Raw genomic sequence first — 15,817 nt, forward strand, 5'->3', positions numbered from 1 at the left:
TCGTCTAAATCCAATATCTATTGAACACTTATAGACCAACACAAGGCATTTAACTGTAATTTTAACCCTTTCGCAACAGTTAGATTTCACACTTTATAAGCATGATGAATACATATATATTCGAAAATGCTTTAATACACCCTTTTAAAATCGTAATCGCTTAATCTAATGGGCACTTTTGTAACCAATTAAGCATTCAAATGCAATTTCGACATCATAAAACCATTCATGGTTCAAAATTGCATAAGTGATGTTTTGTACAATTATTTATTATTCAAGTATGACATCTGGTATGTACTGTATTTATATTAGTTTAACATAATGGTCTTACGACTATACACGCATGAGTTAAATTATGCGGGACATTAAATAGACTTGGGTACTTATGTTGCTGATGTTTAAACAATCGCCTTTAAAATTAATTTAGCAAGTAATTAGCTGATATTTTACGTTTAGGTTTCGGAATATCGCTTTTATTCAATGAGTGATCATAATGGCTATATAATTAAGCATGTCGTTAGTCTATTTAAATCAATCTTTTATGTGAATTTAATTAAAATTACTTGCGTCCGGTTGTGTATATTTTTGTTAATTCCATCTGAAACGTGCAGTTAAACAAAAATAATCATTTCATGAGACACTGACTTACAATTACGTAGATGAACAATCCAGTGGAAATAACGTAAAACGTTGCGAAATCGTTTCATCAAATCCGTCTATTTTTGTTACAGCTATGAAAAGCGCGTTAGTCAGTAACAAGAGAAGTTTATTATATCGGGAAAATTATTTCAAGTTGTTAATCGTCTGACAATCGGCGATTTGAAGCTGAGAGCGCATGAAATAAACCACTGATGCTTAGAATTGCTTGCTTTATAGACGCAAATTATTATCTTTCTATTTTTTCTGCAATTCACATTTTTGGGATTTGTTAGCGTCTTATTATTTTATATAATTATTAATTTTACAAAGATGTTATAAGTGCTCTATACTTACGTTTAATTTTATTTCCGACTCTTCGTGTTGACTAGCAATCGTTTTTAGTGAAAGCTTTAAGTGCACAGAATATTTACATAGCGTATAATCAAATGGTTAATACGGGCTATTGGATTATAGGAGTCGCGTTCTGAGAAAACTGGGCTTAATGCATGTGCGTAAAGTGTCATCCCAGATTAGCCTGTGCAGTCCGCACAGGCTAATCAGGGACTACACTTTCAGCCTAATTTGGATTTCGTGAAAAAGAGACTTCATTTAAAGTGATATTATTGGCATCTAAAAGTTAATAGGTGTCTATCGCAACCGTTTGTTTTTTTTTTGGTGCTTTCACTTTATATACACTTATATGTGTTAATGCAGCATCAACATACTAAAAAAATATCCAGGAAAGAGAATAATAATGCATTTGAATATCAACCGTACTTTCGTTTGACAACTAATCATGCATGTACGAAGTGAACCTAAATTTAGTTTTAGTGCAGATTCGTTCATACGACACAAAGACACAATTTTGTTTTACGGATCATTTCGGCTTAGAGGACTGGGTGAGTCATATAAAATATCGAATATAAAGTATATTTTTATAAACAACTGGTAGCAAGATGAGTTGCAGATAATTGGTCAGTCACCACATTTTAATTAACTCTTTTGACCTGTTAACTCTTTTCATCTCAATTCAGCAATGAAAAATGACCATAATATCACTTTAAACGAAAAATACCATAAAAGCGGAAAGTGCCACCCCTGATTAGCCTGTGCGGACTGCACAGGCTAATCTGGAACGACACTTTACGCACATGCATTAAGCCCTGTTTTGTCAGAACGCGGCTCGTAGGGTTGATGTTAAATAGTATTGGATAAATTAAATAATTTACATTTAAATAAATATATCAGCTATGAATATATACACCTACAATCTACCGACTTATTTAAGTAATAGAGTAAAATCGGTATTAAAAACTATTTAATAATTCTTTCCTTATTAAAGAAAGATTTCTCCAACGAAAGTAAATTTCACAACAGATCGACCTTATATGATGATAAGAAATCTTTTTAGTAAAAGATTTATTTTAAATGTGCAGCATGTTGACTTCATACCTTACGTTCGCGATCTTCGGACTTCTTTGTGTGATTATAATTGTATATTTCGTCTTCGTTTCATCTCGACGTGCTCGAGATCGTAAGAGACCCGGTCCGAAAGGTTACCCATTCTTAGGGATATTCTTACAACTCAATCCGTTTAACGTCTTACACAAGACGTTGACGTCAATCGGAAAACGTTATGGACGTACGTTCCAGTTTAAACAACTTGGAAAGCGAGTCGTAGTGTTGCGAACGGCAAGCATCGTTCACACGGCATTCGAAAATGTGCATTTCGACGACCGAAAGCAACCGTTCCTCCAGAAGTATATCCTCAACAACAGCGGCTTTGCGTTTGCTGATTACAAAAGCTACGTCCCGGAATTGCGAGCTCTGTTTAAGTAAGTTAAAACCGCCATAGTAAAGGGATTGTTCCGCATTATTTTGCATGTTTAATGTTTGTTATCAAATGCCTTTACTCTGTAGATTTAATGGATATAAAGAGATCAAAATAGCAGATACATGCAGATAGTATTAAACTCAACTTTTTTGTTAATGTTTAATTGGAACTGGTGTGGTATGGATCCAACTGGCGTAGCTTTAAAATCTATGATGTTTTTAGTTGCCCGCCAATTTGTACATCATGCGTATTTAATTCATAAATTAAAGACGCACATTTTTACGAAAATAAACAGATATATTAGCGAGTATCACATGTTTATTTTTTTCTAGGTACATCATTATCGGGCAGTTTTGGATGTTTGCTCGCTTATTATGTGTTTTTTTCCTTTTTGAAATTGTGGCAAAAAGTTTATTTATGCCAAAATGTTATTTAAGCAAGTCTCTTTGGAAAGAACAGTTATCTGAGTTGCAAAATGGATATTTAAAAATGTGATATATACCGCAAAGAAAGAACATTAAAAAAAATTATTCAAACGTGCGACTGAAACTTGTGTATACACATCTTTAAAAGATTACTTGATCATACATCGAAACAGACAATATAGCGCTTGAATAAATCTGATCGTTGCTTTTTTAAAACAGGTTAAAGAAGTGATTGTGGTGGTAATTTTTTTTGATATTCCATCGTAAAATAATATATGTTTCAATTAGCATATTCTGCTTAAAATAAAAACAATGAGTGATTTTGTTTCACGGAAGATTTCTTTATTAATTATTTTACATTACAGTTAAAAGACTGTTGCAGGTGCGAAAAAAGGTTTTAAATCAATGTCAGTTTCATACATTATTGAAAGGTTGGAAATGGCAACCTGGCTGATAACTTAGTTTGTTAAAACGCACTATGTGACTAGAAAAGGCCATACATATATCAGCTTATTTCACTTGCTTGTTCGATCGTCTACCCCTGTGACTTCCAAAGCATCTGTGTGCGATTACCGGACAAATACCGGCGAAGACGAATTATATTACTCTATGGTTTCGAATGTAACAATTAACTCTCAATTTTACACTGAACAACAGCCGACTAAAAGGTACAATGCTTTTAAAGGGGTCATTTCACAGATTTTGGCATGTTTTGAAGTTTGTCATTAAATGCTTTATATTGATAAATGTAAACATTGGATCTAAAAAGTTCCAGCAAAACATCAAAAATAAAATTAAAAATAGGGAAAAAAGTAGCACGCAGCAGGGCTCGAACCTTTGCGTTACGGCGAATGTCACCAAGCCCCGAGTGTATACCACGTGTATATGAGGTGCGCTAAGCCCTGAGTACCATGAATATATGACATATCCTTACGTCCCGGCGAACTGAAACATGCTCCTGTGACAAGTACTACGGAAATTGTATATATAAGATGCGCGTGCATTTTAGCTAACTGCGCCTAGTCATAATTTTCACGTATATTTGAGATGCCAAAACGTCAAGGCGAAATGCGCCAATCGCCGAGTATCACGTAAATATATGAGATACCCTTTCAGGCGAACTGAACGTCTTTGAATTTGTCGAGTGTTTAATATGTTATTGTTTACAATAAATGTACAAATCTTAACTATTGTCTAAACTCCGAACCTCGTAACTTAGTGAGCCTCTTTTAACAACAAAGCTTAATAATGCCAATCATTCGCAACCGTAAGATTTCATACGATATGCACAGGATGAAACCATTTATTTAAAATAAAAACAAGAGCTGTGTTTGTGAAACACAATGACCCCTACTGCGCTTGTCTAAACTCCGAACCTCGTAACTTAGTGAGCCTCTTTTAACTAAAAAGCTTAATAATGTCAATCATTCGCAACCGTAAGATTTCATACGATATGCACAGGATACTGCGCTTTGAAGCCGCACGGCAGACATTAAAAAAAATCAGGTTATATTTTGAATGTTAAGGTCACCGTGACTTTGACCTTTGACCTAGTGACCGCAAACCATGTTTAAGTGTAGATCTCAATGAGATGCATGAACATGTGAAGTTTGAAGAACACAAACCCAATAGTTTTCATTTTATGAGCAAGGTTAACGTTTTGGGACAGACAGACACACACATACAATGACAGACAGACCGACAGGCTTAAAACAATGTACCCCCGATCATTCGATCTGGGGGCATAAAAATGCACAATAAACAAATTTCTAACAACTTAATCTCTTAATTTATTGAGCCTTTGTGGAACCAATTAGACATTTAAACGCGATTTTAACACGATTACATTTTGTTCGAACATTGTATACGTGATGTTTTTGTAACAGTGTATCATCTGCTATTCAAACAAGCTGGTTTATGCTACCTTTATTTCAGTTCAAGAAAGGTGTCTCACGATTGTATACACGTGAGCGAGAGTGTGTCTGATTTTATATAAACTTCCGTACGTCTGTAGTTGATGTTGTCATAATTGCATTTAATATTACTTCTACGAAGTTGAGTAATTACGTGTGATGTTAATGCTCTTGAATATCGATATTATTCCAAAAGTGCCTATGATGTTTATATGACAATGGATGTTTAACCGTCCATATTCTACTGAAATAAATCTGTAGAGCGAATGTTATCAAGGCATAAAATAGACTTATGCCACGTTGTAAATAATCTAAATGTTATTTATTTCATCTAAATGGTCAGGTAGCAAAAAAAAAAAATTCTGAGAAACTGACGTAAAATTACGTGCTTAAACAATCCACTGGAAATTACGCGATAAAACGTTGCAAAATCCGTTCATAAAATCCGTCTTTGTTTTGTAAACGTATCTTTAAGTGAACAGTTTGCAGCGCGTATAATCATAATTGAAATACGACAAACTGCATCAGAAAGTTGGTGTTGCAAGGAGGCAATAATGTAATTTTTAATAAATAAAGGAACTGTGAATATTGGCAGCTACAATCTACTGACTTCTTTTGGTGTTATTATAAAAGTTGAATTTTTAAAAAATGTGCTCATTATTTAAAAAAGATTTCTCATAAGTGATCCTAAGATCGACCTCAAATTATGACAAGAAATCTTCTGAGTAAAGATTTATTTAAGTTATCTAACATGTTGACTTCATACCTTACGTTTGTGATTCTCGGACCTCTTAGCGTGATTATCCCCATATCGTTCGTCTTGTGTTTATCAAGACGTGCCCGAGGTCCTACTAGACCCGGGCCAAAAGGTTACCCGTTCTTGGGAATATTCCTACAACTCATGCCGTTTAACGTCTTACACAAGACGTTGACGTCAATCGGAAAACGTTACGGACGTACGTTCCACTTTAACTTGCTAGGGAAACGATTCGTAGTGTTGCGGACGTTAAGCGTCTTGGAAATGGCTTTCGAAAATGTGCATTTCAACGCCAGAAAGCAGCCATTCTTTCAGAAATACGTTCTCGAAAATAGAGGTTTTGCGTTTGCTGATTACGAAAGCAACGTTCCGGAATTGCGAGCTCTGTTAAAGTAAGTAATGTCATCTATAAAAAAGGGACTTGTCCACATATATTTTTCAATTTAAAGTGTGTTTGTAAATATTTTAACTTGATACTCAGTAGATTAAACGGAAATAAAAAGCTTATTTTGAAAATATGCAAACATTTTTAACCCCAAATGTTTTATAATGTTGCCTACATGGATCGGACTATGATGGCCCGGATTCAATTACTTTAGTTTTAAAATATTTGCTATGAAGTTATTGATACAATAATTAAGTTAAAACAGTATGTCAAAGTAACGAATCAATATTCCAGATAAGTCCATTTTTGTAATTGTATTACTTAAAAGTTTGAAGTCAACCAGATTGGCGAAAAAAGATAAGTTCTAAAATACCGTCATTAAATGCTTTATATTGATAAATTTAAACATTGGATCTTAAAATCTCCAGTAAAAAATCAAGAATAAAATGGAAAAAAGAAGAAAAAAAGTAACCCTGAACCACTGATTCAGGGCTCGAACCACTGATCCCTGGATTCCTGGAGTAAAAAGAGTAAAAATTCTTCCTTTTAGACCACTCGGCCATCCATGATCATGCAATTAGCGTTGTATTTTATACTTTATATAAGCAATCCTCGTAGTTTAACAAAATATAAAGACAACATCAGAACTCCCCAAATTTACTGGTAGACATACTCAGTAAAATTTAATAACCGAATATACTGAAAAAAGGAAAACTTAACAACGTTATTCAAGTAATGTATTTTAAACAATATAAACTAATAATTGTAAAAAATACGGTATTTAAGAACTTTTCTTTTTTCGTGATAAACCGGAATCTGGTTGACCGCCCCTATAAAACTAAAGCAATTTATTTGTAATATTATATGTATTAAAATCTTTTTTCTAAATAAAACAAACATTTAAGTGTAACGTGATACGGTATTCGTCTTCTAAATCGTTTAGATTACATAAAGTAATGGACGAGTTCGAAAATGTATAATCATTGCCTTTAGAGATAGTTCCCGAGTTTTCAAAATTTTGTATGAGCGACTGGCCGGTTTGTTAAAAATAATGCAGGAGCGACTGTCCGGTTTGACAAAATAATGCAGGAGCGACTGTCCGGGATGTCAAGATAATGTTAGAGCGAACGTCCGCCTTGTCAAAATAATGTAGGAACGAACGTCCGCCTTGTAAATATTAGCGTAGGAGCGATTATCCGTTGGAGCAATGGTCCAGATATTATTGTTAATGATACAATTTGCTTGTTTATTTTGATTAAGTTTAAAAAATACATAGGAAACATATAATTTTCAGGTTTTTAAATCGTTAAAAGATGCATATAATGGATATTTAAGGGCATGGTTAATGTTCAGTATTACTGTTTCCTCACAAATATCAAAACTACAAAGAAAATTTGCAAATCTGAAATAATTTGTTTTTAATTTTGACAATTTACCAAAACGTGAAAAGGCCCCTTTTAATAACAAGCGTTTGTGATTTGTCAGGATAATAATAACAAAAAGATATCGAAAAGATCAAGGCAAATAAATTCGAAAGAAATCTGAGATTCGGCAATATATTTAAGACGGGTTATGTTCACGTAAATTGTGTTTGGTAAAGACTGTCACTATATGTAGTGAATCAGTCTGCGGCTTATACCCACTGAAGATGAGTAATCTGGGGAGATAATTGATTGATGACTTAATTCTGGAACGGTTGCGAAGAAAAACAAATAATGCGAGAATATTTAGTGCGATTCGCTACACAATTATGATGTCATTGATATGATTTTTCCTGAGGTATGTATTTACATGTGATTTAACATATGTCAAAGTGTTTTTGATTTGTTCATGGTCATAAATAGCATCGCGAAAACATATGTCGAGTTGCAAATTTTTTTGATACGCATCCCTATGTGGTATTCTTATGTAATTTTATGTCTAAATTTCCATATGTATGAACGGTCAATGCCCGCTTAGAGGGCTTTTGCCCGTATAATTTGAAACGCGTGAAGTGAATATTACGCTTGGTCGAGCTATACCATACATCATGTCGTTGCAGTATATTGATTATGAAATATCGATCGATGTGATCGATTTATTACGCTTCAGTTACGTAGACCTATTAAAGTGATATTATGGGCATTTTTCACTGTTGAATTGAGCTGAAAAGAATTAACAGGTCAAAAGAGTTAGTTAAAATGTGCTTACTGACCAATTATCTGCAACTAATTTTGCTACCAGTTGTTTAAAAAAATAAAAATATTATATTCGATATTTTACATGACTGTACAGTCCTCTAAGCCGAGCGGAACTGTCTTTTTATTAGGATCGGTGTAAGTGTTCGTGTGTCGTATGAACGAATCTGCACAAAAACTAAATTAAGATTGACATTGTACATCGAATCATTGCTGTCTTCAGTTTTCAAAACGAAAATACGGTTAATATTTAAATGCATTATTTTACTCTTTCCGGGATATTGTTTTAGTATGTTGATGAGGCATTAACAAATATAAGTGAATATTAAGTGAAAACACCAAAAATAAACAACGGTTGCGATAGACACCTATAAACATAGCATATACTGTTAGATGCGCATAATATCACTTTATTCCGTTTTATAGATGGTTTATAATATTCATGTTCAATGTTCATTACCAGCTTCAAGTTATGCTATGCATTATTTCAGAGTAAAAATAGTTTTGCATCAAGCAATCAATTTAACAGCCGATTGGCCTAATGGCGGGAAGACAATTATGTGAAGGCAACTTGTGCATTCAACAGCGTGCAATATTTTCAAATGTAGACGTCTCTTTTTCTTTTTACTCAGTGTAAAAAAACAATGAACAATTGGTCTCACTATACGCATTTTGAAATTAACACACTTGCCTACCATTTCAGAAATCATTCGCCCGTTGAAATAGGCATTGAAGAAAATGGCAATATTTTTGGCTGATATACGAATATAGCAATTAGTATGTATGTAATGAAACGTTGACTACAATATTTTAATAGTATTTTCTCGCTCTTCGGACTCATTGAATAACGAACATATTTCCGTTAAGGTGTGCTAGAACTACATCAGTAGATTGCTCCGTCAACCGAGTCACTATGGCTCAAGTGTTCCTTGGCGTGTTCAGGTACAACTTAAAGATACCCCGGCTACGGAAAATACCTTTAAAGGTACCCGGGGTAGTTTTTAGGATATGTTTTGTACCCCGGGTACTTTGTAGTATACTCAAGAGCACCCGGGTTCTTTTTAGTAGTACCGGAGCCGACATTACCAATCAATATAGGGATAATACACGTTTTCGAGGGCATGGCAGGAACGGATTTTACGAGCGCCCGCAGATGATCATGTCCGAAAAAATGTGTATTTTCTCTATTATTGCATAAACAAATCACACATACCAAAATAAATTAAAATATCATTGAGAACAATGTTTTGTTCATTCGACATCGACAAAATAATTCGATTATTTCAATACAGTTCAAGGTTGTGTTTTACATATGCCTCACTCGGTCATCATCCGAAATGACGAGGCTTAACCTTCGGATAGGCAGTTTACGATTTAAAATGTGTTTAAACAGCGGATTAATGCAAAGTTGAAATGTAGCCGCGCAAATTAAGAAATGAGGAATTATTTTGGAATTTACAGCAGGATCGTTAAAGGTACATAATCACTTAAATTTACAGCATAGTCTTTTGAAAGTGTTGAGTAAATAACCTTAACTTCATTGACGTTGCCAATACAATAAAGCTGTTGTCAAGAAAGTGCAGATGGTATAAGTTGAAAAGTGGATTGAAATAGTCATTGCCATTATCCCTGCATGCATGAGGAAACTGGTGCTTATTCAGTACCCCATTTATGCTTGGAAAGTCGTCGAACGCCGTCGTCGAAGGCTGGAGAAGGGAAGTAACTGCGTGTGGACCAGATTATGGATATGAAAAACATAACAGGGCTTGAACGGCACGTGAATCGCCTTGTTATTGCACGATTTTTTTCCGTTCAAGCCCTCATTTTGTCAAGTTTCTGCACCCCACCAGAGGGAATTATAGATAGAGTTTATGCAATAATCGTCAATAATTAACAAAGACATCTCATTGAAACAATTTTTAAAAGTATGAATAAGAAATAAAACAAGTATTATTTGATAACAATAAAAGTCTGCAAGGCAACCAATAAATACAAACAACAATGTGTCGCGTCCTAACGCGTCGTAAGAGTACGGTTGAAAACAGCAATAACACACATGCATACAGGCTACCATGGAAATAGGTGGTTCGTGTAAGAAAGAACAACACAACATCAATACAAAACAAACTTAAATTGTATATGTTTAACAAAGTGTTTACTTAATAAGTAGTGCGTAAGTTCTATGTTGTTTATAAATGGTGTGCAGGTTTAAGCACAGTGTATTCACGGCATTTAGAAGCACTTCCGGTGGACTATGGATGGGCCGGCTTCGTCGTACTCCTGCTTGCTGATCCACATCTCCTGAAATGTGGACATGGAGGCCAGGACGGAGCCACCGAACCAGACGGAGTTTTTACGCTCTGGTGGAGCGATGATCTTGGTCTTTATGGTGGGCGGTGCCAGGGAGGTGATTTCCTTCAGCATCCGGTCGGCAATTCCAGGAAACATCGTGGAACCTCCCGAAATAAAAATGTTTGCGTAGAGGACCTTACGGATGTCGACGTCGCACTTCATGATGCTGTTGTATGTGGTTTCGTGGATACCGGCTGATTCCATGCCTAAGAACGATGGCTGGAACATGGCCTCTGGACAACGGAAACGCTCGTCGCCAATTGTGATTACCTGACCGTCAGGAAGTTCGTAGCTCTTCTCGAGTGAGCTGGATGATGCTGCTGTTCGCATTTCCTGTTCGAAGTCGAGCGCGACGTAGCAGAGCTTCTCCTTGATATCGTTGACGATTTCACGCTCGGCCGTTGAATTGAAGTAATAGCCACGCTCGCTGAGGACATTTATCAAGTAATCTGTTAGATCTCTCCCGGCAAGATCCAACCTTAGAATGGCGTGAGGTAGGGCGTGACCTTCATAAATGGGTACAGTGTGGGACACACCATCACCAGAGTCCATGACAATACCGGTGTTACGATTGAGGGCGAACAGGGACAACACAGCCTGCACAGCGACGTATATAGCTGGGCAGTTGAAGGTCTCGAACATGATCCGGGTCATCTTTTCTCTGTTGGCCTTTGGATTGAGTGGAGCCTCGGTCAACAGGACTGGGTGGTCTTCCGGCGCCACACGGAGCTCATTGTAGAAGATGTGATGCCAGATCTCCTCCATATCGTCCCAGTTGGTGACAATGCCGTGCTCGATGGGGTACTTGACGGTGAGGAAACCTCTCAATCTCCGGGCCTCGTCCCCCACATAGCTGTTGTGTTGACAAATACCCCGCATCACACCCTGATCAAAGAATGACATTTATTAATAGCCAAGTTCAATTTGTTTTAAAATTGCTAACATTGAGACAGAATAAATGTTATATTCGATGATCGTGCGGTCAGTCACTATATATTTCGCTATATAACCTTATATGTTGACGGACGGGTTGCCGGATATATATTTAACCCTTATCCTGCCATAAACCTAATGGCTTATTAGCCTCTCCACTGCCACTAAACTTTTACCATATGGCATCTGTAAACAAGATAGTATCAGTGGCATTGATTTAACAGGTTTTGTGCATTAACCTTAGATTTTATCTAATAACACTAAGAAGCAAAGTTGCAGATAAATAAATAAGCTTCACATTGGTATAATTTATTTACAAAGTACAAACGTATGTTTACATAATTTATCATTAAAGATTAACATGACTCAAAGAACATGGCATAATTTGTATAATTTTGACCAGTAAAGTAGTAAAAATGTACTAAAATAAGATGTTTGTTTACAAAATCATGTTTTATTATGAACAACAATATATCAATAAGTTTATTTTTGAAAATAATTATGTTCTGCAAATATTTTCTATGTTTTAGAAACACACTGAATAAGATCTTTCGAGAAGAGTCTAAGCTGAAATTAAACAGCAGTAAAGAATTTTTGACATGGATGTCCAGTGTGGTTTTGAAATTTTCTACAAAATTGTGCACAATGATTTGACTGATTTTGATTATTTGATTTTATAGTTTGAAGTATCACGTATGTACATATTATAATAAATTTATTCGCTGTCGCTTTCTTGATTGCTTTCAGGCTTGTAGTATTTGAGTGTATGGTAGCGCATGAAACACTCCGGATTACACATTGGCTTCTCACACTGAATGCATTCATATGCCGTTTGTTTTCTCTTGAACCCTTCCCTATTTTTTGAACTTTCATTGCAAACAATACAGTCTCTGGTGACCTTCTGTTCCTTCGCACCTGGCTTGGGCTTGCAGTGCCCAATACAATGGCGTTCGGTCAGTCGGGCCAAGTGTTCAGACTTCCGTCCCTTCCGTTGTGGTTTCAGAGCGTTTGGGGCAGACTCGATCAGTTCCGTTACCAATGTATTTCGGAAGTCCATGTGGGAACGCTTCTTTTGCTGCTGGCTGTACTTCATGTGCAGTATGTAAGCGTTGACCACAAGCATATTGCAGAGGTGAAAGTACAATTTTTTCCACCACTTGACACATTTGCGGAGCACATAATGGTATTGAACAATTTGATCTGAAAGATCAACGCCTCCCATTTTTTGTATGTAGTCCACAATTGCAGATGGCTTCATGATGGGCTCATTTGTCTTGCGATTAACTTTATTTGTCATCACCGACTTGGCCTCATGTATTGTTGACAACATGTGAACGTCTCGCTTGTCATGGTACTTCAATGCGAGGAGATTTTCACGTCGCCTGAAGATGGTTTCGTCCTGCTTTAGCTTCACTGAGCCGAAAGCCTTAGGCACTTCCTTTCTGTGAATGCGCACTGTTACACATGCATAAGTATCATATGATGACAGCACATCATACAATTCCGGAGACGTATAATAATTGTCCATGTACACATGGTGCCCTTTGGTCAGTGTTCCCGTGCGTGCCATCATTCCAAGAACGATTTTGGACGTTTGCGTTATGTCAATGTAGTGGGAAGTGGCATGACCATCTTCAGTTTTATCCTCCAATGTTTCGCCATATGTAGCACAGTCCGTATTTCCGTGGTAGATGTCAATACCGACACAATACCCAGATGATGCCTCACATAGTTCGAAAAGTTTCATTCCAAATTTATTTGGTTTCTGTGGATTATATACCCTGAATTGAACCCTTCCTTTGAATGGACATGTACCCTCATCAAAGCTCAAATCTCGCTCTGGCGCATACTTCTGAAAATTGTCTATGATCATTTGGAGGAAGGGTCGGATTTTATAAAGTCTGTCAGATTTGTCATCACTATCATTGTCAACAACATGGAAATTTGACAGTATAAGAAGAAACCTGTTTTTTGACATGGTTTTGTTAAAGAATGGTGTTTCAATGTTTTCTTGTGTGGTCCAATAATCTTCTAATGATGGTTTCCTAACAATTCCCATGAGAAGCACGAGCGACATGAACACTTTCATTTCATCAACAGTTGTATCCACCCACCTGGTCAGTCTGCTGTGTGGCTTGAGACTGTGTGCACTTTGAATTCTTGACTGTGCATATTTATTTGTTTGTGTCGCCATATTTTGCCACATGCTTTCATCAAACAACACATTGAACATACTCAAAGGTGTTATATCATTGGGGATATCTTCGGCATTCAAACCTACATGGCTATCAAATTCCATCACAACAGGTGGAGTGTCAACATTCGACCAGCCATTTTCTGTGTCAATTAAAAAATCCTTGTCACGCACAGATTGTTCCAGAATAATTTCATTAACAACACTAGCACTCAATAATTTTTTTTAAACATCTTTTAAAACATCATCTTCATCAATATTATCCAACAATTCGTCCTCACTATCGCTTTCTGTCCACAATAGATTGAGAACATCATCAAGGTTCATTCGACGGTTCGCCATTTTGACTGTTGACTTTCCTTCTCTTTGTGTTGGATTTTGTTCAGCATATAACCACTTATTGGCTAATATTTTTAGATGAAATGACGTTGCAGATCACGTGACAAGCATTTATGAATGGAAATGTACACATTTCGTAGTAAAATTCCACTAGTAAATCTCAATCGAGGCAACAGAACAGGGAAACCCCCTGAAACGACCTGAGGTCGCGACTGGCAGTGGATAGAGATAAAGCTTTATATAATAATATTCATTTAATAAAAACACATTTACAAGATCACATTAAATCAAATTACCTGATGATGGGGTCTGCCGACAGCGGAGGGGAAGACGGAACGGGGAGCGTTGTCGCCGGCGAATCCGGCCTTGCACATACCGGAACCATTGTCCACGACACAACAAGCTATACCATCATCCATTTTGTGTCGTTTTGATCTTTCAGATAACGCAAACACGACCTACCAAGTATAAGTTCCAACGCAGAATGTAAACCGCAAGGGGGTGTTTCACTATTATATATACATGGTATTGTATAACCTGCCATATGTATTAGGTTTCACTGATCGAGACGGTGATACAATACTGAACTTGTACTGTGTTGTTTAACAATAGGCATACCATTTGACACTGAATTACGTCTAAGAAGCGAGTGCCAATATACATGTGATTGTTCATAAAGGTTTACCCATGTAAACTAGTTTAATAATTGCAGTTTATGATAAACATAATACTAGATGTAGATAAGCGTGCTTTCCGCTCTAAATACACTGTATAATTGTGTCCTGTATCATATTTCGTTCTTGGTATTATTGTATATTGTTAGCTTAAATACCATCAGTTCAGCGTAAATGACGATTAAAAAATATTGTTTAAGGAAAATCAGACATTCTGCAGTACTTAAATCCTCTGGTGGTGAGCAGCATGTCATGTGATTGATGACAATTGTTCAGGGTTATATCCGAAATTTAAGTTCAGTGTTGTTTCTCTCATCGATCTAGAGGGTTGAAGTCACATTTGCTTCAAATTCTGCACTTAGATCCCAAGACGTCCCTAAACCTGTAATGCAGGAACGTTGACTCGCATGAGCAGCAATACTTAAGGTAAAGTAGTAGTTATAACAATCTACGTGTCCAACTACACGTAGCAACAATCTGCTTGTATAGATATAGTACAATTAAATAATATTCAAAACATAATCATACAATTGTTTTTTTACCGGTATTTGAAATGTAAAGCATCAAACTTTATTATATTTCTCTGTCTTCATTGTTAATCATATTTATACATATCAAGACATTGATATATAGTCTCAGTATAGCCCCTAGGGATTGTTCTTGAAGTATGTGTATATATGTGTCGTGTTCTGAGAAAACTGGGCTTAATGCATGTGCGTAATGTGTTGTCCAAGATTAGCCTGTGCAGTCCGCACAGGCTAATCAGGGACCAAACTTACCGCTTTTATGACATTTTTCGTTTAAATGAAGTCTCTTTTTAGCAAAAATCCAATTTAAGTGGAAAGTGTCGTCCCTGATAAACCTGTGCGGACTGAATTTGATAATTCTTAATTAAAGTCCAAAAGTAGGTCATTTTAAAGATACAAATATGGTCAGTTGATTTAGGAGTGTTGAAAGTGTTCATAGATTAAGGGCTTTTTCACCTTATAAAACAGAGGCTGATTGCAGGCTACTTCACAATTTCACAAACAATAATTTTAACTCCATAAACAAACCCATGAACCAGTTTTCACAATATGGAATACTTACAAGTCTTCATTGCAGAAAAGAACAAGTCGACATTGACTGGGGGCCAGGGGGGGGGGAGTTCTGCCCTGCCATGGGAGTAATTGAGAGTCCCCGGGTATGCCGCAAA

At 36.3% G+C, this 15,817-nt stretch overlaps 1 protein-coding gene across 1 annotated transcript in view; it reads right to left on the reverse strand.

The window, feature by feature from the left end:
* The window catches only part of LOC127873973 (actin-3-like), a 37,271-nt gene extending 22,857 nt beyond the window's left edge, over nucleotides 1–14,414 (reverse strand). Inside the window, exons 1-2 of the mRNA XM_052418077.1 lie at nucleotides 14,245–14,414; nucleotides 10,623–11,367 (exon numbers count right to left, since the gene is read on the reverse strand). Coding sequence (XP_052274037.1) covers nucleotides 10,623–11,367; nucleotides 14,245–14,367 — 868 coding nt within the window. The 5' untranslated portion in view covers nucleotides 14,368–14,414. The remainder of the gene's footprint in view (nucleotides 1–10,622; nucleotides 11,368–14,244) is intronic.
* Nucleotides 14,415–15,817: the final 1,403 nt, after the last annotated feature.

This window comes from Dreissena polymorpha, chromosome 3, assembly GCF_020536995.1.
Source record: "Dreissena polymorpha isolate Duluth1 chromosome 3, UMN_Dpol_1.0, whole genome shotgun sequence".
NCBI classification, from domain to species: domain Eukaryota; kingdom Metazoa; phylum Mollusca; class Bivalvia; order Myida; family Dreissenidae; genus Dreissena; species Dreissena polymorpha.